Source organism: Erithacus rubecula (genome assembly GCF_903797595.1).
Source record: "Erithacus rubecula genome assembly, chromosome: 15".
NCBI lineage: Eukaryota > Metazoa > Chordata > Aves > Passeriformes > Muscicapidae > Erithacus > Erithacus rubecula.
Genome location: NC_136667.1, coordinates 9,721,593 through 9,748,312, shown reverse-complemented (window position 1 = coordinate 9,748,312; position 26,720 = coordinate 9,721,593). Strand labels below are relative to the sequence as shown.

General features: G+C 39.3%; 1 protein-coding gene across 1 annotated transcript in view; it reads left to right on the top strand.

Moving 5' to 3' along the window:
* TENM1 (teneurin transmembrane protein 1) overlaps window positions 1-26,720 on the top strand; it is a 310,397-nt gene that overhangs the window by 226,319 nt on the left and 57,358 nt on the right. Inside the window, exons 15-20 of the mRNA XM_079318538.1 lie at window positions 4,201-4,417; window positions 11,249-11,368; window positions 13,135-13,396; window positions 15,903-16,170; window positions 21,365-21,508; window positions 26,106-26,355. Of these exons, the coding sequence (XP_079174664.1) occupies window positions 4,201-4,417; window positions 11,249-11,368; window positions 13,135-13,396; window positions 15,903-16,170; window positions 21,365-21,508; window positions 26,106-26,355 (1,261 nt within the window). The remainder of the gene's footprint in view (window positions 1-4,200; window positions 4,418-11,248; window positions 11,369-13,134; window positions 13,397-15,902; window positions 16,171-21,364; window positions 21,509-26,105; window positions 26,356-26,720) is intronic.

Below are 26,720 nucleotides of genomic sequence, written 5' to 3'. Positions count from 1 at the left end.
TAAATTTTGGTTCCTTGGAGAAAAGCTGGAAGTTGCATTATTCAGACAATTGTAGTTAATTACACACAGCAGTCTGAGCCAAATACATGGTTTTAAGAGTGCACAGAGAAGCTGGTGCTTCTGTACCTCCTGCCTCATTGCCCATGAAGCATCTTCTCTGAGTCCATGTCTTTTTCATTCTGCGTGGTTCTGAGGGGAAATTGAAACAAATTCCCATCTGTTTAATAATTTTTTTTTTTTTAATGTACCATGAGAGAGAAAGAGAACCCATGAATGGTAGTCTGTTGTCTAGAACACTTCTGCTTTGCATTGATGGTACTTTGGGTAGCAGTTTTTTTCTCTGATGACTTTGTAGCCTTTGTTACCTGTAAGCTGTTCCTGCTGAATCCAGCATATCATATATTTATGGTGCTGTTAGGACACACCAGTCTCAAAATGACTTGTTCAGATGGGTTTCTGGGACTTCCCACCCTTCTGATGGGAAACCCACCTTGTTGTAGTCCTGGAAGGCTGAAGAGGCAGATGAAACCAGGTGCAAGTAATTCAAACCAAAAATAACTCCATTAGCAGAACCTGGAAAAGTTTATAAGGCAGTCATGTTGCTAACAAGTAAGCTGCAAAGAAAAGAGGAAAATTGAGTCTGACTGGAAGGTGCAAAACTGCTTTCCCTTTCCTTGGTTTCTTTTTATGTATGGCCTGAATACGCTGTGTTGGTCACCAGGTATGTAAACTCTTGACCAAAGCAAAAAAAAATCAGGACTCCATTAGAAAAAACAAAATAGTCATGTTGTTTTGGTAGTTATTTCTTTCCTAGGCAGATATTCAGATTCTAATATTTCACTTTTATTTCTTACATAAATGAGAGAATCAGGTCAGCACACTTCCCACATCTAATGGCTTGTTGACAAGGAAAAAATTAATCAGAATTGCTAGTGTGGAATAAATTACTCCAAAATAGCTTCCCTATGGATACTGTTATTCTGAAATAAATGTTCCTTCTTTCTAGTTAGCACATAATCTGCTGGATCAATGTTTGTCATGTTTCTCAGGTGGACAGTGGTGAGTTTGTAGAAATTGGTATCTTTCAGAAAATCCCTTTACTCCTTGAGCAAGGTTTGTCATTGCCATAAGCTTTGCACTGGCAGGGGCCAGCCCTAAATGGCCTGACCACATCAGAGCTGCCTGCAGGTGCCACTACCAGTATAAACCACAGCAAGAGATTTCAATATCTTTATGACACTTTCAAATCTAGTAGAATCCTTTAATGTTTGTACTCCTGGTTGACCTGCTGAAAAACATCTGTAACTTGATGCTTTTCAGTTCACTTATTGATATAGAGAGCTTCATTCCTTGGAGAAAAAATGGATGAAACTTTTTTTTTTTTTCTTGCAGTTCCAAGTATGCTCTTCAAGTTTCAACCCAAAACACTCTTTTTGTTTTTATCAGAACACACTGAAAATTATTCTGGTTCATGTTGTTGTCTTGGTTTGAAAGACAGGTGTCTGCTAGGGAAAAGCAGAGCCTTCCCTTGAAATGGAGAAAGTAACACCCCTCCCTCTGAACTAGTATAATTTTGAAATTAAGGAGCTCTCAGACAAAGATGTGGACATAGGAATAACAGTTCTTACTAGTATAACAAGGCAAACAAAACAACAGCTATGGTATTAATACCAAACAGAACAGGGACTCAGTTTCACTCCTGTGGGCCGCGGGCAGTTTCCCCTTTGGTGCAGTTCCCGTCACAGCCAGCAGGGGCGCTGGGGGCTCCCGGTGGGCAGCGCAGGTGCGGTGATTCCCCCGCGGCTGCAGGGGGCGCTGTGGCGCGGGCTCGGGGAGCACGCGGTGATGGCGGCCGGGCCCAGACGGGAAGGGAGGGAAGAGAGGCTTTGCTTCAGGAACCCCGGGGCAGTGTCGGTCCCGGTGCTCCAACAGGACGCTTGGAAACAGCAAACTGAAATGGCAGGGCGTCCCAGAAGGGAGGTGGGGTCCAGCAGCAGAAGATGCAGCTCCCGGCTGGGTTATGGCGGTGGTAGCAGTGACCCTCCTCCTGTGAAGCCAAGAGCGACTGCCCCCTGCTCTCGTTTTACCTGCTTTTAAATCTGGCAGTCTTCCCTTCTCTCTGAGAGAAGCTCCTAAAAACCAGAGAGGTTCACCCTCCCCATCTCAAGGACCTAGCCATAAGTGCTTCTTAGCATGTCAATGGGAAAAATTCCACAGGCAAAGGGGAAAAGAGAAGAAAAACAACCCCCAGCAGTTGTGAACTCTTCCATGTGCTTCCCATATGCTTTTGTTTGGACTAGAGGCCCCTTACTGGTTTAGATTACTGACTTCCTAGCAGATTTCAGTTGCTTCCTGGGCTTTCCTGAATATTATGTGATTGCTAGAATCAAAGGCAATAAAGTCAACATTGCCCTGTGAAGTTCCTCCACTGCTGGCAAATGCCTGTTGTCTCCAGGATTTGGGGAATGTGGAAAGAACTTAAAGCACTCACTGACCTATAGCCATGCCAGCTCTGCTGGAGCTGAGGGTCCTTGATTATTGTTGCTAGCTATCTTCAGTTGCCTTTGGCTTATTTTCACAAAAACTAGCCTGGTCTATCTGATTTCCCAGCTGCAGAGGATAGATTTGTTAATATTTTTTGCTTAGCCAAGCAATAATCTTTCTCAAGGTCAGGCAAGGATTTTCAGGTGCCAGGAAAGCCAATTTCATTGTATTTGTTCTGTAGAAGGGCTTTTGCTTTCTTTTCAAAGTGAATGTTTTATGCTGCTGTTTACTGAGCATTCACACAGAGCTCTGTTTAGAAAGTGGTAGGGTTGGTTGAGGATTGGTCTTGCACCCATTGAAGTCAGTGACAAAACTCCAGAAGTTCCCCTGCTTTCACAGTTTGCCTGGAGGAGGTGCAGTCTGATAAACTTCAAAGTGTTGGTACCCACAGAACATGGAAAGTCAAAGCATAAAAAGTGAAAATATTTGACGATATAGGATCAACAGTATTTTGACCCTATAACATTCCAAATTTAACACAAGGGAGATCCATACAGTGATATGATGACTCCACATTTATCCTGACCAACCTTGTTAGAAATACAAAGGAGTGTCTTTGTTGAAGGATAAAACACCTTTATCTTGTTTTAAATGTGAGCAACACAGCTGCTAAGTCATAAAATGGATGTTGAAGAAGATTGTTGATATTTTACCATCTCCTATTGAACCTGTTTCTGATTGAGTATGTAATTTAGGCAATTTGGACATCTAAGCTGCTGATAGAAACAATTAAATGCCAATTTTAAGTTTTATTTAGCTGGTTAATTTAGATGCACTTCAGTGCTTCAATTTTCATCATAAGCTTTAGATATTTAAGTAACTTAATTTCACCCACCAATGTTGCTGCAAGTTTGTACATGAAGAAACGTAGAATTCTGAAAAAATCTATTATTTCTTCTATTTTTCACACTTGAAAATGGACAGAGAAAGAATAGCTTTATTTTCATGTTCCAAATTTGCTCTCATGGTGCAAACATCTATAGAGAAGACTCTAACTGTCTGGTCACTGGGATAGAGCCTGAATCAAGGTGTGTATTTGTGTATCAGCTGCAGGGGTGTAGTTAAGATTATGCCCTTTCTGGATCATCCTGGTATTGCAACAATAAATAAAAAGTAAATATCCTAAACCACTTGTAAAACTATTATAGGGCTTAAAACAGAAGTCAGACAACTGTAACAATTATTTTTTTACTACTGCAGTGGGGATACTTAGGGGAGTTAGGTGAATTTCAGACCTCCTTAGTGGGGACTGGTTAGTGAGTGTATGTCCCACCTGGGCTGGCCAGGCAGTGCTGACAGTAAAGGGCTGTCAGAGGGAGCAGCTGCACAGAGTGGATCACACTGCACTGACAATGAAGTGTAGTGACTTTCTTCCTGTTCTGCAGGGGAGAGTTTCCTGCTCTTTCCTATTCACTTAGTTTGTAAGTTCTGCTTTCTCATTAAGTGAGGATTTGGTGTGGTGATACAGTGTTAATGACTGAAACAAATACCCCTCCTGGAGTAAGCATGTGCATTAATGCTTTATTGAATTTGACTGTGTTATAATCAGCGTGCCTTCACATTGATTACATCCCTCCTGTGCTCTCTGGTAATAAATGTGGTGCTTCATTCTCAGAATAGCTCAATTTCCTGAAGTTTCCATTCTTTCCATTTTAGATGGCTTGACAGACTGTGTAGACCCTGACTGTTGTCAGCAAAGCAATTGTTATTCAAGTCCTCTCTGCCAGGGTTCGCCTGATCCCCTTGACCTTATTCAGCACAGCCAACCACCTTTCTCTCAGCATCCTCCAAGGCTCTTTTATGATCGAATCAGATTCCTTATTGGGAAGGAAAGCACTCATGTAATCCCAGGAGATATCTCCTTTGAAAGCAGGTGAGTCTTTTTTTAAATGAAAGACTTTTCTGAATACTGAGAACTGCAATTAAATTATTTAACCAGGAAAAAATGAGGATACCTGGATAGCTGAGAATTCTTCACCAGTGCTTATAAAATACTTAAGAGGATAGCAAACTTTGAAGTCCCAACAGTTAAGGATCTTGGTTATCAGATTGTTGTTACTACCTCTCTGGTTGGTGGAAATGTCCCAGCATTTTACTGCTCTTACTAACAAGATTGAATGTTGTGGAAGGTAAGTTGTCTCATACTTGTAAAATCAGCAGGGGAAGTTCAGCCCTTCAAACTGTACATATGGAATGGCAGGATGCAGAAGGACAAGTAGGACTCACATCTGTCATCAGTCACCTTTCTGCCCAATACAGTTTGATTGGTATTTGCAGTGTAATGAATTTAATATGTGTCATTTACATATAATCTAGACAGATAATTTAAAGACTTCCTTGGTTTTGCTACACCTTGATAAAGCAGTGTGGAGTTTACTATTTGGTGCTACAAGTTATCCTGCAAAGAGTAGAGTTATTGCTGAGTGTTTGTGAGATTGGCTTTGCCCTTTAACAGGAAGGAGCTGGGTGGTAAAAGAAGGCCACTTACTTGCTCAGAAAACCTGGTAACATATTTTCATGAGCATTTGAAATAGAGGGGCACATAAGTTTTTATGCTGAAGTTCACTTGGGAAGTTATAACTTTCATGCTGACAAAGAGATCCACAAATCATCCACATCACCTGACTATTACCCTGTCAACTAGGCCTGTGCATTAGATAAAGCATGTTCCAGTAATAAGCACATAAGAATTTTTTATTTCCACAGTACATAGCAGTTAGATTACAACCTCAAAACAATCCTGCAAACAAATTCAGTGCACTTTTTTCTTCAGCATTAATTTTTAATAAAGTAAATTTGTCAACAGTCATTATTGATCTGAAATAGCTAAACATTTAATCACTATTAATAATGTAACAGGATGTTATAAATATGTAGAACAATAGGCTATGAAGATGAACACCATGAGAAGCACCCACCTGCCACTGCTGAGTCTCTTGGAGTGTTGCACTTATGAAGAGGCCACTGTTCTTGGGGCAGGGTCCTTGGCTGGCTCTGTGAGCAGTTTAAACCAAAAATCACCACTGAAAAATTTTCCTCATCAAAATGCCTCACAGTGAGGAGTTTCCAGAGAGGAGGTGAGAGCTCAAGTTGCCTGTACAGTGTTCTGTGACACTGCAAATGTTAGCAGCCAGATTGCACATAATCCCATCAGCGTGCTTTTATAGATATAAGGAATTGATCTTTTAAAGCTATCATTGATGGGATTTAACTTAGATTTAAAAGCTTTTTCTGAGTATTTCATTTCTTTACCCTGATACCTGCCATGTCTTTGAAGACTGAAGAGCAGCAAAATTCTGTGTAGGAGCAGCACCCCACCCTCACCATGGCTTCTAACTCCTGCCCCAGAGGAGTAGGACTTTGGTGCACTGGTGTGTCACTAACACCCCAGATGCCATTTCCTCCCACTATACACAAATTCATAGTTAGTTTGGTGAGATCATTGGGATTCAGATGAGAATTTTTGGAGTCAGGGCAGTACCTGGAGACTCATGCTGTGCCATGTCTCCTGGGATTTGTCAACAGTAATTTGCAATGTACTGGGCACCCCAAAGCAGTCCTCAGTCCACCCTCTGCTTGATCCTTGAGTCTTCCAGGCTGCTGAAATATTGTTCATCCATAAGCCAAATATTATTAAAAACTGCCAGAATTTTACTTGGATGAGAGAGAAGAGGCAATAGCTAAGCTGTGCTGCCCCTATTCAGAAATCTTCCTCTGACATTGCCAATCTGACTGTCATCTTGTGTCAGTTCTTCTCCTGGGAATTAAGATTACTGAAAAAAATACAGAAAGACAACTGCTGCTACAGTAAAAAACATCAAAAATCTGTGATCCAGCCTGTCTGGTAAAAAAACCAAAGAATGCTTGGGGGGGATTTAATCTCCTTTGGGCTATTACTAAAAAGGGTATGTCTAGGCAGATGATATTAACTCGTGGCTGCCTGCAACAGCACTGATTTTATAGTATTGCTGGTTCAACATGAAATGTCAGAAGGATTGGATGTAATAGTGGAATGCATTTATTTCAGAGCACTGGCATCCATTCCCACTGGTGCTCCAATTTGGAAAAGCCCCATCTGCCTTTTTTTTTTTTTTTTTTTTTTTTTTAATTTCCTTTTACAAGAAATCTCTGAAACTATTAGGAGGATTAAGGAAGAGACATCCATCCAGTGCATTCAGTCTTCTGATTCAAATGACATTGTACAGTCTTTTACTATACCACAGGTCAGTGGAACTCTAGTATGGGTGATGTTTGCATGAATCTCACTGGAGACAAAATTATGTTGATTAGATCTTGGAAAGTTATCAGAAATAGTGAAGATTATCTCTGTCCTTCAGACTGGAAGTGCTTGGTCTCTGCCATATCCTGGAATTTTCCAAATAATCTGAAATACTAAAACTAGTTGTTCTGACAGCTGCTGAAACATTTATCCCTCTGCATTTGCATCTTGGACTTTAGCTTAGGTCTAATATTTAAACATTTTGGCTTATGCAGTACAGTCAGGATGTTGCATGAGCCGTGGCTAAATACTATACCAAAAGTAATGTTGAGGGGCTACATATTTGCAAAACATTTTACTTTTTGCTGGGTTTTTAGAAACTCCCATTTAAACTGACATGCTGAAAGGCAAATTAGAGACATTCTGGATAAATGGAAATGTACTTGCTTGCATCAAGCATGGTTTTAACCTACTGCATGTAGCAGGGTGTAGCAGATTATAATGTTTTTGTCAACTTCTGTTCTCAGGAAGGTTTTTAGCTTGTTTCTTTGCTGAGGTTTTTTTTTTAATGCATGCTGCTGGCAAGCTATTTGACTCACTACAAATTGCCCACAAAAAGGGTCCAGTGTATGGTACTGAATTAATTATCCTTCAAATGTTGCTTACAGCAACATTGTCAGCAGGAAGAAATGAATTTACCTCACTAGCCTTCAGCTTAATTTCTCTCATTGAAGATTTTAATCAGAAATGTAATACAGTAAATGACATTTTCTGGTAATGTGACACTTGCAAATTCACAAGCTGCTTGACAGAGTTCCATATCTGAGCCTGATGCCTCAGCCTGAGGTGCTTATTGGAAACTTGCAAAACAAAAGCAAAAAAATAGCAGGTAAGTAGCAGCAGGGCAAGGCAGAATAATAAAAAATAAAATAAAAAATAAAATGTTTTACAAGTACTAAAAGAATACACCTAAAATTTAAACTTCTGTTCATATTTTAAATGTCAAACAAACTGCCTGACAGCAGAGACCTGAGAAACAGAATAGTGAGTTCCTCAGTTACTCATGGAATGACCCATGAGGCATTGACAGAGGAATCCTACTTCTTTGAGGCCACTTGCAACCCGTGGGAATCTCAGCTTTCTCTCAAAAAGCCAACTGCTCCCTCTGGAGTTGCAGATTTAGTACAGCTTGCCAGGGGACTGGGAACATTTTTAATGCATTTGAAAACACTCAGGCAGCTTATCAGAAGCATGTTCCTGCCCAGCTTCACCAAATTAGAAAAGACATCTTTGCACTTGCTTTCAAGTTAAAGCAACTTGGAAAGCCTTAGGTCTGAGATTATGCAATCATCACAAATAGGTGGCTGTTGGACAGATAGTACAAGTTATCCCCTTTGAGAAAGCAAAGCAGGGCAGTCACAAGAGTGTGGAATAAGTCTTAGAGGCAGAAAGTACAGTGCATTGAGGAGACATCATGATCTTTAGAGGTTTCTTTGCTGGAATGAAGAGAAGCAGTGAGTGGTAGCAAGGCCCCCAGCACATCTGGGAAGAGGATGAATGTTGAAGCAAGGAAGCGTGTAGTGGCAGTTCACTGTGAAGGGACATCACTGCAGGGAACATGCTCTGAAAGCTCTGGTAAGGGAAGGAATTAAGAGAGATGCTCTCTAAGCAGCAGAGCTGCAGGGAACCTGTGTGCCAGCATGCCTGGGGACATGGGGTCTGCTCTGTGAGCTGCCAGGGCACTGGGAAACAAGGGAGAACTGGCTGCAAGCTGGGGCTCTTGGTTACCTCCTGAGCCTTGGAGACTTGTGCTGGTCTTAAAGTAACTGAAAAATATTTTCATAGCTGCAGTAAATGCCAGAATTAAAGCTAATTCTGATCAACTGCTTAGTCAAAGATTTAGTAGGTTCTGGTAATTCAAAAAGAGGCCAGAGAAGAGACTTCAACTTAGGTAATAAAGAGACATTAAATAATGATGGAACACAGAGGCAGGCTTAGGACATTTAAAATCTAAGAGATTACAAAGACAATTCAGTACAGGTAAATGTAGAATAATGAGGTTTATGTGTCTTTATCACATACTGTAAGTATATGTGGCTTCTAAAATACAAATAAAAAAGGAGAATGTTGAAGGCTAGGTCTCTTAGTATTACTTAGGAATAATGGGAAGTGAATGAGTAAAGGAAAGAAAGACCGTGGATGAAATAATAGAGATTTTTGATGAGCTGTTATCATACAAATCTGTGCTTGATAAAATATGAGGACAGAGTAGCATCAGAAGACAGGTCCGTGTGGAATGAACAAACAGGAGTGAGGAATACAGCACTGAATAATGATTACTCCCAGGGTCTCACTCCCACACCAACGTGTGTTATAAATATATGGAGTGCACTAATAAAGGCTCTAGAAAAAAAAAAATGCATGTCTGTTAATGTTAGATATATGGGAAATAATAGAAACAAGTATTTTCTGCTCTAACAAATCAATGAGTAATTGGACCTGGCTGTACTGTTGAGTGAGTCTTGTGAGTCTATTGAGACAAACAGGAACTCAGTTACCTTCAGTGGAGCAGCAGATTTTGGCCCACAAATAGGGCCACAACAAATTTATTTTGTGCAGAAAACAAAACCAGTGAAAAAGCAGAACTCTTGTTTTGCATACTGGCAGCAATGTGGTGTCTTTCATTCCTCTAGGATTTATCAGCATCTTTCCATGGCCTGGGAGAATGAAATTCCTATTAGCAACTGTGGTGAATAGTGTACTTGCAGAGAGGTTAATGTTTCACCAGTTGCTTTTTCTGAAGTCGTAGTCAGACAGGTTTGATGATGATGATATGGTGATAAACCAGTGTCCTATTAGTGGCTTGGGAGAATGGGATCTTAAGAAGCATGTCAAAATTTTCAGAAATTTGTGTTTCCCAGTTTCTGCATATGATTTCATTGGATCATGGTCAATTACTAGGGATATTTTTTAAATACATATGTAGACTCCTAAATAACTCTTGTCTGAGGAGCTGTTTTTTCCTTTAGATCACATATTCACTGTGCAGTGGATGTGTCTGTTGAGGTTTGCCACAAATTTTCACATTGAAAAAGAAACATAACCAATGCCTAAATTTATGCTTGTCATTTATATTGAGTAATTAATGCCAGTTCATTTTATAAGCATCCTATTGGTTTTGACCTTAAATGTCTTAATGTTACCAAAAGGTTTCTGCATACAGTGTTCACTTCATTATCTCAAACCACAGTCCCAGGAAACAGGTACAGTAGTATTGTGAGTTTCCCAGACCTGGGTTGGTTCAGCCTGTGGAGGTGTGTCCATATGATGTAGCTGACAGCCCAGGGCAAAAGTACTGGGAGGAATTTCAGTGGAATATAGCTGTGTAAGCCCTTAGAAAATCCCACCAACCATACAGATATTTTATGTCTTACTCCTCATGCTTAGGAGACCTGTTTCCTTTATGCTTCTTTATTCAGATAGTTAAAAGGCTAAAGCCAAGGCAAAGAGTAATTTCTTCCCCATTTCTGTGATTAAGTTGAAAGCAATGGTCTGAAGGGACAACAGTGGAGGTTCAAATTGGACAATCAGAAGAACTTGCCATGAGTAGAGTATCATACAGAGGCATTGAAATGGGTTACTTGGTAAGCTTATAGAGTTAGACAAGCATCTGTCTGGACTGATGTAGGCATAGTTGATCTAACCCGAGGCAAAGGAATGGACAAGATAAAGTCTTGTATTTCCTTTCAGCTTTCATTTTCTGTGATTCTGTGATCCTGTTAGCCTCTGATTAGATGCTCTTAGTAATGAGTTCACTTTCCTGTCCATTGACTTTGATGTGTTCTGCTGTGCTGCCGTGTTCCAACCTCTTTACTGGAATGTAAGGATAAAGTGGAAAGTGGGTGCAAGCCTGACACAACCCAAAGGGAATTTAGAAGGGTATCACATGCGGTGAGGGATTGAGAAAAATGTATGTTACACTTGATTAGGCACCCCAAGAATTTACCTATATAAATTTATAAAGTTTGAAGCCCGTGTATCTCACTGCTACCTTATCACATTAGGTCAGCTTTTTCTAATAGACAGCAATGCCCTATCCCTAGCAGCACAGAATGAGGTTTCATTCTCTCCTTTTACAAACCATTACTCTAGAGCTGCAGCAAGCTACATCACACTATCAGTGAAACCTTTGCAGTGCCGTTCAGTGGCAGAACAAATAGTACCCTAAAATATGTCAAGAAATGGAAATACGTTCTTACTATACCAACAGTTCATGGGAGAGTCTGTGTGTCATCCTTATAAGAGAATGCTTTTTCAAATCAATCTTTTGGGCTTGTATGACTTCTCTTCTGAAAATCAGTAATCACTCTGGTGGGTATGAGTGGTTCTGTCTGTCTGGGACCAAAGCACAGCCCAGTTTCTGAAATCAATGCCCTTCTCACCCTCCTCATGTTTGTAACATGTTCCCTTCTACTCTTGTTGCAGACGGGCGTGTGTCATCCGAGGCCAGGTTGTGGCAGTTGATGGAACACCTTTGGTTGGAGTGAATGTCAGCTTCCTGCACCACAATGAGTATGGATACACCATCAGTCGGCAGGATGGAAGGTCAGGCTTTCATGTATGATCCTCTGCTGGGTTAGGTTTGTGTAGTTAAGGCCATCTGCCCATTTCTATTCATGTACAAAATTTTCATAGATATCACAGTTCACAATATGGCTTGAGGATGGCGTCTGGCCTTCTGCTGTGGGAACACAGTTGATTGGAACTCTCTGTAGGGAAGGGACCAAAGAAGAAAGAGAATTAAAAATAAACTGAATTGCAACAAAATTACAGTGACATTCAAACTCCTGGAGTCAAAATGTGCTAGGTCTGCTGTAACAGTACCTTATTGACATTGGAATATGTTCACAAGTCAGGTTTTCCAGGACATATCCTGTCCTCCTGCATGTTTTTGTTGTTGTTGTTAAGTGTGAATTGTCCAAGTAGTTTATTGAGGTGTCAAATCCTTTAGTTGATCACCTAAGACACACAAGGAAAAGTTGGAACAGACTCTTTCCAAAGACAAATGGTTAATTACTGGTCCATAACCAGCCCTGGCTACCCCTTCTGTCCCAGCCTTGCAGGTCTGAGCTCATTTCTCAAAGACAGGTGAGGTTTCAATATATTCTATATTGCACTCCAGGGCTGGCTGTCCATTTGCAATAGGGTCATGACTTGCTCCTGAACTTCAATTAAGCTGTTAAGAGTAGTTTAAGACTTCGTCTTCCTTGGCTGGATAGTGAGTTAGAAGAAATCTGAAGCTGTCTTCCAGCAGAGAAAAAGTAGTGCAATTTGTCACTGTTTCCACAATTATTTATTTATTTTGTTTGGCTTTGCCAATTTATAAAAGTGAGGAGCGTGCATATTTATTTCACCTTAGTTTATTGACTTTCAAATTGCACTACTGAAAGTTAGTAATTATCATTTCCTCCTTATGCTAGCCTGAATAAAGTTGTTGCATTAAAATATGCTACCTGTATTTTGCTGTGAATGTAATCGGTGTCATTTGGGAAATGTGATGAGATATGCATAATTAAGTCTGACTTCTTATCACAATTTGTTACCATCAAAAACCTCCATAATAGATGCATTCAGTAATACAGAGAGCGAAGTAGCTATTTACATATTACCTTGTGTTGCCTGTCTGTGGGTGTCAGAAACTCTGGAAATTGAGACTGTACATCATCCCTTCCATGTCCTACTGTTCTGCAGCCCAGATGTGTCAAAGGTTTTTCACAGCAGCTCCCAGAGGATCACCTTCCTTGTGTTCAAGAGCTGACTCAGTTCTCAGTGCAATTAATCGCCATCTTTCCCAAAAATTTCATATCCTGTGCAGGGAGGTCATAAGCTCAGTGTACTCAACTTTTTCCTCCTGCTGCTTTTAGAAAAAGTGAAAGGGTTATGTTAATAGAGCTAAGGGCTAACAGGCTTTAAGCCTTCTTATTCTGCATGCTCTTCCTGCATAGATGATAAATGGCATCCTTTTTTGAGATTGGAATTTCTTTTCATATAAATCAAAGCAACTGGGTCACACCTTTGTTACAGATGGCTTGTTAGTATTGATGCTAGTTGATAAATAGAGGGGAGAGAGGCCAAGGAACAGTGAAATTCTGTGCCTTAGTGTTGATGCATACAGAGAGAAAGCTCACAAAAGTAAAGCTTCTTTGTGGATACCAAGGTGATGCAAGGAGTGTACGCCTGAATGATTTCACACACTAAATTAAGAGCTGTAATACCAAGCATTAGGTTTTTGTTGGTGATGCATTGGAAGATGTGATAATGTGTTGACAAAAACCAAAAAGAAACAAAACAAATTGTTTTTTCTTTTCCAGTTTTGACCTTGTGGCTGTTGGAGGAATCTCTGTCACTCTGGTTTTTGACAGATCTCCTTTCATATCTGAAAAAAGAACACTTTGGTTGCCTTGGAATAGATTTGTCATTGTAGACAAAGTTGTAATGCAAAGAACAGAGTCGGAGACACCATCTTGTGACATCAGTAGTTTTATCAGTCCAAATCCAATTGTACTCCCATCCCCCTTGACAGCATTTGGAGGGTTCTGTCCTGAAAGAGGAACTGTTATTCCAGAACTACAGGTAATTAAAAGACTTTTAGTTTAACAGTTTGTTCTGTTGCAGAACCAAGTTTAGACAATATTCAAAGATAGTGAGCCAATAACTGCTGTAATGTCATTCACTTGGCAGAATGGTACCAATACGAGTCTATTTAGTGCAGTTTAACAGGATTCTGTTGTCTTTATTCCTTCTTGACTTTTTAGTGTTTAAAGGTGCTTTATGTGCTTTATTTCTTACCTTCAAGTAGAAGAAAGTGGGGAATGATAACATGAATTATTATTGATACCCTGATTTGTTGATAATGATGCACAAAACCATTCCTAGTTATAGATGAACAGTACAATGTCCCAAACATCAGTGTGAGATGTGATGCTTTGAACATTCCTAGGGGTGTTTTATCCATTCACAGCTTCATGTTAGCTGCTTGGGTTTTATTGCTGGGTCTTTCTTTCCAAAGTAAAGTCATTTTAGCATGGTCTTTAGGACTCCTTTTTAATTTAAATGTATTTTTTCTTGGCACTGCCTTAAGTGTTTAAAGTAATTTCTAATTAACCTTGTAATTAACTGTTGTTTTACTTGGGACTTAAAAGAGGTTGTGAGAGTCAAACACACAACAAAACACAGCTCAGGTCATATTAATGCCCTAATTTTCAGTATGTTGTTTGAGCAGTTAGATTTTAAAGAATAAGACTTTTTGTGTTCTCTTTTAATTTCACTGAGAAAGCCTGGAAGATACTTTGGAGGGTATCTGTAGCCTCATAAAAGTGATGCTACTTTATTCTACATGTGAAGATCTCTGCTTGAACTGAATTATGTCTAAACACCTTCATGACTATTATCATGCTTCATTCTGTTGATGGTCATAGAATTGCTTCACAGAATGTATTAGGTGAAACTAATGAACATAAATTAAGAATAACTGCTGCATGCCAGTAAGAAAAAACTGGGTCAGAGTGCTCCACATGAGATGTGCCTGTGTCTTCTGTGAAGAACAGGGTACTCAAAGATGCAGTCTACTCAGAAACTGCCATTGGAGGTTCTTAGAGTGTTGAGTTTCATTGTATGGTTCTGGGAATTGAGCAAAATTAACTGAGAATAATAAGAAACAGAGACATATTAGCTTGTATTAATGCATGAATATTTTTTCCCACTTTCCTATTAAAAAATGAAAAGGAATGTCAGATGCATGACAGAGAGGGCAGCTGGGATGTCAGCAGGAAAGAAGGGGAACACTGCAAATCAGGAACAATAAAGGGAGCAGGATTTCCCTGGCAACACTAGGTTTCATATGTTGAAACGACAGGTGCTGGCAGGCCTCCAGCTGAATTGCAGCAATGCTGTGACAGTGATACTGTTGCAGTGTGTAAATAAAATTGGTTGAAACTGAAGTCATCTATTGTTAAATAAGGAAAAATTAAAAACTGGGAAATGTAAACAAAACAGTTTGTCTTTTTCTGAGCATGATGAATTGATCATTGTGACAGATTGATTCATTAGTACAGAAATGCACTAACATCATTAACCTTGTTAAACACATTCTAGTTTTAGGTGGCTTTTGAGTGACTATGGTACATCCTCCAAGAAGCCATTTTTGTCTCTTGCCTGCTCTTCCTCACAGTCTGTTCCAGAACAGCTCTTTTCTCTCAGGAACTCAATCCCTTTTTGTAGCTCCAAGCCCACATGATTCAAAAGGTCACGGCCAAATTTCTTTTTTCCCCTGACAAGCTCACAGCCTTTGCAGTCCTTCAGGCTGCTGAGGGCCCATCTCCATTGCAGTGGGAATTGAAACCAGCCCCCACAATGGGCATATCCAAGCTTGCTTTAATCCAAGTAGTTCAGACAGCAGCACTGGCATCAGGGCCCTGGGATTTGAGTTCACTTGCACTCCCTGGGGACTTACCTGTGAGTGATATGACTCTGATGCTCAGGCTGTTTCATCCTCCCTGCTGTGTGTCCCCAGCTGGCTTGCTAGGGCATGTTCCTTCATACACCATGCACCTTATTGCTGGAACTTGGCCTAACTGCACAGATAGCTTAGCAGGAAGGGTTTTTTTTCTTTCTTAACACTCCTCAGGTTAAAGTTATTGTCTCCAAAGCACAATAGTATCTTAACATCACAAAGTATATGATAGAAGGTGTGTGTATATTTTTTAAAAATTAATTGTATTCCAGTTAAGAGCACTTACTAAATAAACCAAGTGATAGAGACAAAGTAAAGCTGTACAGCTTGTATGTAAGAATATGTGCACAGATGCAGTATTTGCTCCCTGGTATATAAGAGTAAAACATCAGAGGAAGAGACTCTTTATCAAACAGACAGCCTGCCATCCAGTAAGGTGGCCAACAATGTCTGACGTTGGACATTTTGTCATGTGCCTGGCTACTGCCTTGCTGAAATAAACCCAGGTGTTTCAGTGGTGCTGTGTTCACATCATGATTGTGAAACATAAAATAATTAGCTATTCTTACTATTACAATTTTGCATTTTTCTTGGCTATAGATATAATGATGTGTTTTTTTCCCTAAGGTGGTCCAAGAGGAAATTGCAATTCCTTCAAGTTTTGTGAAGCTCAGTTATCTCAGCAGTCGGACACCGGGGTATAAAACTTTGCTGCGCATTATTTTGACACACACAACCATCCCTTCTGGAATGGCAAAAGTCCATCTGATAGTTGCTGTTGAAGGTCGTCTGCTTCAGAAATGGTTTCCTGCTGCAGCCAATTTGGTGTACACATTTTCCTGGAATAAGACAGATATATATGGACAGAAGGTTTCTGGTCTGGCTGAAGCAATGGGTATGTAGAATCACCTTGATCTAAGTAGAAGCACTCACACACATCAAGCAAGGAAAATATGGCAAATAAATGTTGTTGCTGCTTCTACATTCTTTTAAATCAAATGCCTCTTTAGCTAAAGTCACTGAAGTGACTTGTATGATTTCCCAATAACATTTATTTTCTTGTTCTTCCAATGTCATCTTTCTAATTTAATCAATTTGAAAATTCCCTTTTCCCTCGGAGAATGGTTATGTACTAACAGCATTATATTCAGCTGTCTCTGTTTTTGAATGTTACTCTGAATGTGACCTTTGGTGTGTCATTGTTTCTGTCATTTTTTGGCTGTGACATTTAAAATGTCATTTCCGCTTAGGCTTTGCAAAATTCTGACTTTTGGGCATCCTTTCTTACTCCATTTCATGTCCCCAACAGTTAAAAGTAATTGATTTCTTGTTTAAAGATGTTTACCCAAAAATCATCGTGTTTCATGGGCTATGTTCAGCAAGCAGCACAGGCTATTCTGAGAATTGCTAAAGAAGTGCTGTCTGTGCAAACACATTTTATTTCATTAAAATAAATTTCATTTTTTTTATTAATTATTTTTTAAAAGGATTTCTATTTTTTAATTTAATTTGTTGTTATGTTGTTCAATGGATGTTGTACAATAGATGCTTTACCTTAGAAGAAAAGCTTAGTATTGTGAATCAACCCCATTCACTTCTGTAGCAGTTGTTTTTGGTGTCAGGGCAGTTATGACCAGAAGCACTGGCAGATCAGGCTGTAGGGCAGGAGTAGCAGGGACAGCAGAGCCATGCACAAGGAATATGTTCATTCCATATATGAAAATCCTGTTCTGAGGGGCAGACAGGAGCTTCCTTCAGGATCTACTGTGTTGTCCATGCAGGCAGAGTGCCTGCAGAGTGGCCTGTGCAGAGCCAAAAGGTGCCAGGCAGGCTCTGGTGCATGAAAGTGCCACTGTGTGGTCCCAGACAGCTGGTCAGGGAGGTGGCTCTGTGGGGAGGGAATGGGAGAAAGGAGGATTATAGCATTTTCCTTGTATTGCTTCCATGAGAATGATACAAATGGAGATGTCCATGAATGATTGTGAGACCAAAATGTGGAATATGATTACATAATGCAGTATGCAAGGGCAAAGGTCAGACAAAGCTCTTCCCAGAGCAGTTTTCCTGCTGTCTGCTTGGGCACACACAGCACTGGCTGCTGCCTGCAGGGACATTCCCACATTCTGCCCTTCCTGTGGGCCACCATTCATTTGATCATGAAATGAGCCAGATCAGGAACAAAGCTGAAAACTGAAGCAACCAAGGAATAAGTGGTACATTTTTTGTTTCATTGGTTTCCTTATCTTCTATCAAACTAAAGGAACCCCGCCTCCAGCCTTGGGTGCAAGGTCTCCAGAGCTGCTGCATCATCTCTCCTATGACAGTGACACCAAGGTCCTGAGCATCCCAGGTGCAGTGCCCTTCTCAGCCTCTTGAGATACAGGAGGCTCTGTGAGGAGGCAGATCCAGCCTTGTCCCATTGCTGATACCAGTTCCAGTTTGTTCTTGCAGTAAGGGAAGGTGTCATGTGAGTTGTTGGCACATATTTGTGCAAATCCAGAAATAAAATAATAATCCTGCTTGCCCTTTGGTACTCCCATAGGTGATCAGGCAGAACCAGGTGGGTCACAGGTGCCACCTGGGGCTTTCCTCAGCACAGCTGCATGTGCCCTGTGTCCAGAGACTGTCACTCTCTCCTGTTGGAGAGGGAACAGTTGACTGTGCTGCTCCCACTGCATCATTTAAGAGTCCTGTAATGATTGTGAAGTCCAGTTTAAAACATTTTAATTCAAATACATAGCATCTCATGAAATGATAGTGTAGTTAGTTTCCCAAATTAGAAGTAGATGAGCTTCAGTTGTATAAATATGAATAAAGCTTACACAATAGTACTGGATAACAACTTTTAAATTATTTAATTGGCACTTAATTTTTTTCTCTTTCTTCCAACGTTTGGGTTAATTATGCTTATTTCAAAATATGAGCAAAAATCTTGATATTTTAAATGCATAACTAGCATGCTTTGTTGGATTCCAATAAAACTTCATTCAATTTGACACACTGTAGTTACTCAGGGACCTTTATCTGCATCCTTTATATGATTTTTTTGTCAAAATAATTTCTTCTGCCAGTATATTACCAATATTTAATGTGTTCTGTTCAGTTTTCGTTTTAATTAAATTAAATTGGAGCAGGTTGAAGTCCTGGAACTCAGGATTATGACCATCTGCTTTTGGTTTTCTAAATACTATAAACATCTGTATTTTTCTTTGGGGTTATTGACAGCAATCACATAATCAGTTACAGAAAAGAAGACTTTCTGAGCATATTTGTACATGCAAATGGTTCTGTGTAAACTTGTTGGAGAAGTGTTTGCTGGCATGTGTCCAGTCCCCAAGCTCCTCACAAAGAGGTCATTTTCTCAGAGTGACAACTGAGATGACAAATCAGCATTTTTGTTCTGAATAAATGAGCATCATGTGGATGTTGACACACAAAAGCTTGGGGGTAAAGTCTATGTCCCCTTGTAATCTAACACAAGAAAAGGATTTCAGCTAAATCCTCAATAAATGCTTCTATGTAACTCCATACAGACTGATGCAAGTCCCTGCATCCCACAGAGCAGCACTGAGGGGTCTGCAAGGATGAACCCTCTGTAAATGAGCTCCCCAGCAGCCCTATCTGGTGCTGTGGTTGAGTACACTTTGTTCATTGTTCAAAGAAGATGGATGCAGAAAAGTACAAATATGTCAGGGGAGGTTGAAATAGAGGTTACTGTCCTGGTTAATTGTGTCTTTTACTTCTTACCTGTATTTTGGCAAGAGCTCTTAAGCTGTAGGTCTGGCAATGATTATTCTTCTCAATAGTTGTATGAAAAGAATTGGGTTTTGATACAGATGGTCAATAATCTTTTGAAATCCATTTTGAGACTGCAAAGACCAGTACTTGCTGACTCTTAAAGTCTAAAACCCTAGTCACTGAAGCTCACATTCATATAATGAAATCTCAGTCACCTCAAAAAAGTGCTGTAAATTAATTGGATCAGAAAGTAACACCCCACAATGAGAGTAATCTGACAGAGATTTTAATTTCACTTACAAAATTACACTTCTCAAAACCTATGCCTAAAAAAATACCTCTTAAGTGGCACTGTAATCATCCTACTGACTTTACCAGTATTATGCTTTACCTTGATTAATCTGCATGCGAAATGACTGATCAGAAATTTTCATGGAACACCAGGACTTCCAGTTAGATGGATCAGGAGACCCTGCTTTAACACATATCACACAGATATTTATTTTTGGAGCACAGAGCATAGGTGTCTTTCATAAATATGAGTAAATTTATATAGAAACCTGGTTGTAATCACTCAAAGTGAGTGTGTGTCCATATGTCTCTCACTGATGAGAGGGAACAAAAAGACAGCTATGCACAGTAACTGTGGGAGCAGGGAATAGTGAACTTCCAAGAAAGGGAGTGATAACCTCTGAAGAGTGTGTGGCAGCTCAGAAACATCAGCAGTAGGCAGGGAATACTGAGACTTTACAGAGTTATCCCCAGCCCTGGTAAGGATGCCCCAGCAGATCCATGGACCCAGATCCCAGGAACTGGAAATTGTTCTGCTTCCCTTGGCCAGCTCTCAGCATGGTCCCTGCAGCAGCTGATAACTGTGCTCTGGGTCCCAGGGCACTGAGCAAGTCTGAGGGGCTGCATTAAAGGGCACACACAGCTGACCCAGGGTTGAATGTGTTAAGTGCATGACTGGAGGACAGATGTCAATGTGTAGGTGGCAAATGTGAGGTTGCTTCATAAGAAAAATCTGCCCTTTGTCTTCTCTCTGCATTAACACCTAGAAAACAGTGTGCTCAGTTACTGAACCCTTCTGACTCATCCCAGCACAGGATGGGGCTGTTCTGGAAGTTCCATGCCCTTTCTTGGGCTCTCAGCTCAGGGTGCTACCTAGAAGCTTTGCTGGTGTTGGTAGTGAGAGCTCCTTTAATAGAAGAGTTGGACAAAGTGGCTGCTGGACCCTCAAACTGAAACCATGATGTTTGAAACATCCAATATTTGCAGTACTTAAGGAGATGTGATTTTTTACAAGTCAGAGTTTAGCTGCAAAAACAGATTCTTTCTGCTAAAATGGTGAAGCAGTTCTAGAGCTGTTGCTGTAAGGAACAGCTTCAGTTTGCCATAAAACATTTATCTTACAAACACAAATGTTCCATATTAGAGCAGGTCAAAATATTTTCATTGTATACTGTAATGAAATTTAGGTGGTATTAAAACTATTTTTCATTTAAGTAAAATATACCTAAATCTGTTACATAGAAAAAGTGAAAAGAAACTATTAAAAAGGCTTCATTTTTGAAAAAATTGTGTATCTTAGTATTTTTTAAAACAGTTTTATATTGGAAAAGTTGAACTGTTTCAGTATTTCCTAGGTCAAATTATGGAATTTGGTGTTAAAAGATATTCTTCCTTTGTGAATGAGTTTCACTGAAATCTAGTAAAATTGGAGATAAATAATTTTTGGAAAGATTGGTATATTAGAGATATCAAAAATTTTGAAGTTTTGTTTTGTTTTATGGAAGTACTAATGGAAACTAATTTTAATCAATTTGAGTTCCCAAGACCCATCATCCTTACGGAAATTCAAAATTTTTCATCAGGTATTTTGGTAAGCAAAGCATTTTGCAAGCCTGTTAAGATAAATGTTTAATTCTGGAAATGTTCATCTTGTCAATCCATTTCTGCCTAACTGTAATTTTTACAGTCAAGAAACAAATTAAAACCAATTTGTTTTAGCATGGATTCTTTTCTATTTAAGCTGTTATTCAGGTAATTAGCAGAAATGCAATAAAAAAATCAAGTCAGGAGTCGTTGGCTGAGATTTATAATCTTATGAAATCCATAACTGATACCACAGACAATTTTCTGCTTTGAAGCAGTAATAACTATAGCTCTAATAACATAATAATCTCTTAAAACCTTTTTTTCAAAAAATACCATACAACAATAGCAATCAGGCAGAGGAAAATTAGTGGCATCATTACTTGACAATGAATACCAAAACCTGGAATGACAAACTGCCTAGCAATTCACAGAGAAAAAGGTAGACTGAGAGATCTTTAATTATTTGTTTGCAGTGTCGGTGGGATATGAATATGAAACATGTCCTGATTTTATTCTGTGGGAGAAGAGAACAGTAATCCTTCAAGGCTTTGAAATGGATGCTTCAAATCTGGGTGGATGGTCTATAAACAAGCACCATGTATTAAATCCACAAAGTGGTAAGTCCCTCCTTTATTAATTCCCCACGCAGGAGGAGAATATAAATTTTAAAGGAATTAATTGTTCAGATTTTAAGTGTTACACTTCCTAATGTGTAATCCTCTTTGAATGTGCACCCTCATGTATTAAGAGCTGAACTGTAAATGCCATCTGAAAGGATATTTTTAATGTTCTGGCTCCCAGGGTTTAGACATTAATATCATTGACTCTTGCTATGGCTAACACATTGTGGTCGTTCAGTGGGAAAAGGGCAAACTAATTTGGGTTCATTCTCACACAGCTGATATAGAAGTGCCACATTTCAGGTCAGTCTGTAGTGTGTTATACTCTCAGTGAAGTGTCTTCACCCTTAATTCATCCTATGACTGCCACTGGTTTGTAGCAACACAACCCCAGGCAGACAAGCCCTGCTTGGTCCCAGACCAGCACTCCCAAACCCACGCTGCCAGTCCAGTGTGAGCAGCTCTTGTGGCTGCCCAGTCTGTGGAGAAGCACAGTAAGTCACTCCTCAGTACAAGCAATGCAACACATTTCAAAGCATTAGTAACAAAAACTGTTTTGGTGTCATAACATTAACCCTGCAGATATTCTTTGAGCATAAGGCTCAAATATTTTTTCCCATGGCTTTTGTTTTACACCTGGGGAGGTTTCTTCTCCTCCATGAACGTCTTTGATCAGGAACTAATGGGACTAAATTATTAAAACAATATTTGCAGATAAATTATGGTAACTATATATGGTTTTGCCAATAAACAGGTATCTCATTGTCCAGATGAAGAGAAGCTTGAGGTCAGATTTTGACACTTATAAGTCAACAGAATATTGAATTCAGAAAAGGTCTCTCAATTTGCTCTAGCTGAGAGTCAGCCCAATAAAATCTATTTCCATCTGCAAACTTCTGTTGATGAAGATTCACGCACAGATGTATGGCTCTCAGGTTTTACAAGTTCTGTTGCTGAATGCACAGCTACAGTATAAATATTCCAAATACAAAAGGTCAGATTTAGTTTGTAAATTATCTGGATTTCTGTTTTGATTTAAAAGAGTTTGACATTTTAAACAGCAGTCCTTTCATTCCCTGTCTTATTGGTTTGTATAGATTGTCTCTTTTAAATGCCAGCTATTGACATTTAACAAAGAGAAATCTGACCTCAGTCAGCTGAGCCTCCAACTGTGAGTCCCATAGTCTGCTCCTTAGTGGCAATTTACCACTTGCATAGTTTAATTTCAAGATTAAATTGCTGGCACTAACTCCAGTTTATATGGCTATCTGATGACTGCAGTGGTTACTGCTAAAATTCACCCCATAGGCACTAACATGTTCTGAAATTTTGTAAAGTATACAATTGTGATGTGAGCAGGGCTAAGCCATTTCTCTCCTGAGCACAAGGTATATGGTGACAAATTGCTTTCTGTCCCCATCTCAGCTGTGTGGCTGAGAATGCCAGAGGGCATTGATCTGTCAGCCTCAAGCCACCTCCTCTCAAATCACACTGTGCCCACTGTAGGGATGGCAGCTTCTTACACCTGCTCCTCTTCCTCACATGTTCCCCCTCTGCTGGACATGATCAAGGCTGAAGTCAGGGAACGCTCCCAAACATCTTTATCCATCACTTGCAGAGACACAGGAGGGAAGGAGAGGACATAAGCACATCTGACTTGAAATTCCAGGGTCTCTTCTGTTTGCAGTTTGTGTCAGAGCATCTCCAGTGAGGTGACCAAGCCCAGGCTCAGGGATGTGTCAGAGGTTCCTCAGGACTATTGCAGGCTTTGAGCAGCCACACCTGGCTTGTGTACAACAACTAGAAAAGCAGCTAAGGGTAGAAAAACAATTACTATAACAAAGCACTCCTACCAGAGCAGCCTGTAGGTTCATATTAAAGCAACAAAACAAAATAATGAACTGTGATAACCAAAAGGATAAAAATAACAACTGTGCTTCTGGTCTTACCTAGAAACAAGTGAATTCACTTCCACTTCAGATATATAAAATGAGCTTTAAATAAGGACAAGAATATGATTCAGACTAGAATTATGTATTTCAGACTTATCTCCATGCCGCCATGACTGATATGAAAAGCATTGAGTAGCCTTCTTGACTGGGAATATATTAAATTTTTCACTTTTTAATTAAAGCATCTCCTCTGTATGTATGAAGAACTGCTCTTTTTAGAAGGATGAAAGTTTTATGATTTTGAAACACTGCAATTGGATTAACTACAGAAATGTCATTGGAATATAGCATTCTCTACTGCAAATTGCAATTTTACTTCCAAACTAAAACTAGAAACACTTTGCTTGATTTACTAGTCCTGAGGAGCTTATATCTAACTGCAGCCATTAAGCCTGGTTGCCCAGCTGGTCTGCTGCTGTGCACAGCATTCCTGCTCAGGGCTAGCTAGATATTCTTCTCTCCCTCCCCATGAAGGTTGCTCATTTTAGAGAAGCTACAAAATAACTGAGTAACAAGTAACAGATGATTTTACAGACTTGCAGTTTACAGGAATGTGGAGGTACATGCATTGACATGAGGTACATGTATTGACATGCAAAAACCTTAGCAAGTGAAAACTGTCTTCTACTGCCAGATGTAAGGATTTGCAAAAAGAAAGGAAAAGAAAATTATGCCTGATTCCAACAGAATTGATGTGAAAATAATAAATATTGTTCCAATGTGGCTGTCACTGGAAATTCAGTTTTTTTAAGTGTATGCAATTTTGCATCATTCTGGCTGTTAGGTTAACAAAGGATCACATCCTGTTCTCAGCTGTACTCCACTGCTCTTTTCCCACTTTTTTTTCCCTCACCAGTTTGGAGATTTGATCACTTCTAATTTGTGACATGATTAGAGTTTAATGTTTTCTGGTGCAAAGGTTTCTGTCAGTTTGAAGATCATCAGGGCATTTCTCATAATGAAGAAGAAAATAGATACCATGAATATTAGCTCCTACTTTAAGGTCTTTTAAAGACACCTGTATCTCATGAAAACAAATGAATGTGCTATTAACTGTTTTTTCAGGGTGTTATTTGATTTATTTTTTTTTCCTGATGGGCAATGCACTGATTCCATTTTATTTATCTGGGGCAAGGAGTAGTTTTAGAGGGACTTTATGCTTTAAGGTAATTTCAGCCCCAGTGCAACAGAGCATCAACTAAAATTAAAGCAGCAGCTCAAAAGCCTGATATTAAGCACACACTTATATTTATTGGCAGCAAAACATATTCTCCAGAGCCCTAATTATTTACTGGCATTTGTAAGAGGATGTTGAAAGATTACCTTAACATTGTAATTTTAGACAAAGGGCAGCCTCTTCATTTCATAGTATTTTTATCCACTGAGTAAGAGAGAATATTGCCATTTATTTTGCTGGCATATTTCCAGAATGCTTTTTTTAAGCCATCATTTAAACAAATCTATTAATTCTCTCCTCTACTGTTCTTTTTTTTTTTTTTTTTTTAGATATATATATATATATAATTCCCTTCAAAATAGCTGTGGTAACATTCAGTAATTTCCAAGGTGAATTTTGCCATTAGATTTACCTGAAAGTCACAAAAAAAAGTTTAAACAAAAGTTGGTAGAGACAATACACAAATACATTTGCTGTACTTTGGGAAAACTCAGACATATCTCAACATGTACTTCCTGCAGTTTCTAGAATATTCTCATTTCCCAGCATGAGTCCTCCAGAAAGTAAATTCCCTTGTATTTGTTCTTTTAATAATGCCAATTTTCCAGTGAAGTACTGTGCCTTTCAAGGAAAATATGAAATTTTGGACTAGAATCTAAAAGAGTACCTGTCTTCTGTTTGCAGGAGCCAAATTCTTGCAATAACTTGTCATTTCAAAGATACTTCATAAATATATTACCACATTGTTACTTAAACACTATAGCTGTCAGCTTGAGAAAATACATCTTTGTACTAGTTTTAGTATCACCAACCTAGTAATTGGGAAGACTTTGAACAATGTATGCTGCAGAGCAGTGCTAGAATAAGCTGGTTTAGCCCTTATGGCAGAAGGTATGATACTGTTGCTGGGAAGACATTCCCTGATGCCTCACAATTGCTCTTTGGCTTAACTTTGGCACTTGGCACCATTTTCATATACCATGAAGGACCACAGTTGAATTTGAATATTGATTTTGTACTGCCTCTCAGTGCTCTTTTGTGAAAAATGCATAGTGGTCCTGCTATTAATCTCCTTTAATTAAATATTCAAAGGGCCTAAGAAATTCTTCTGCTACCTAATAAAAATTTATGAATAAAATGAATATTAAAGCAGTAATCCCCAAGAAATCAGATAGCACTGCAATTAGCAGTCAATTTGTTAGAGCATTAACCAACCATGAGTTCTCCTCCTGAGGTTGGCTTTAAAATATCCACTAGCCACTGCTGAACAAAATGGTGAAGCTTGGAATGAACAAAATTGGAAAAGATTAGTGAAACCCTGTTACAGTCTTTAAAATATCAGATATTTGTTGCTATTTTGGTAATCTGGTTTTCTAGAGGATTTTGTAATCCAAAACTGCAGAATAGTTTAAATGCCATGCATTTGCTTATTCTGTCTATGTTTTCTTCCCTCCCCTCCCTTTAGGAATCGTACACAAAGGAAATGGGGAAAACATGTTCATTTCCCAGCAGCCTCCAGTCATCTCCACTGTGATGGGCAATGGACACCAGAGGAGTGTCTCTTGCTCCAGCTGCAATGGGCTTGCCCTCAACAGCAAACTCTTTGCTCCAGTTGCACTTGCTTCTGGGCCTGATGGAAGTGTCTACATTGGGGACTTCAATTATGTCAGACGGATCTTTCCCTCTGGGGCTTCAATTGGCATTTTAGAATTAAGGTAAAAAAATAATTGGCTTTCTCTGATCAGTGTGCATAATCCTGGCTGTGATACGCCTGTGAAAACTAGGGTGAGCTTTTATCCCTTGGAACATGATGAAATAGCCACATGTAGTTTCCTTGTGGCCTGGGTGTCATCAGCTATCAAACCAACCTCACAGAAAGCTTATATTTACTTGTAGTCATCAGTTAAATAGGATGTTTTAAGTTTAAGCCTTTAGAACAGCTTTTGCATAATGAATTTGTGCAAATTGCAGAATTAATAAAGCTGATTCTTCTTCCTGTGAGATTTTCCATACATTTTTTCCAAAAGTTAAAACATACCATGATGGATATTTTTGAAGAAAGCTGCATAATTCCACAGCA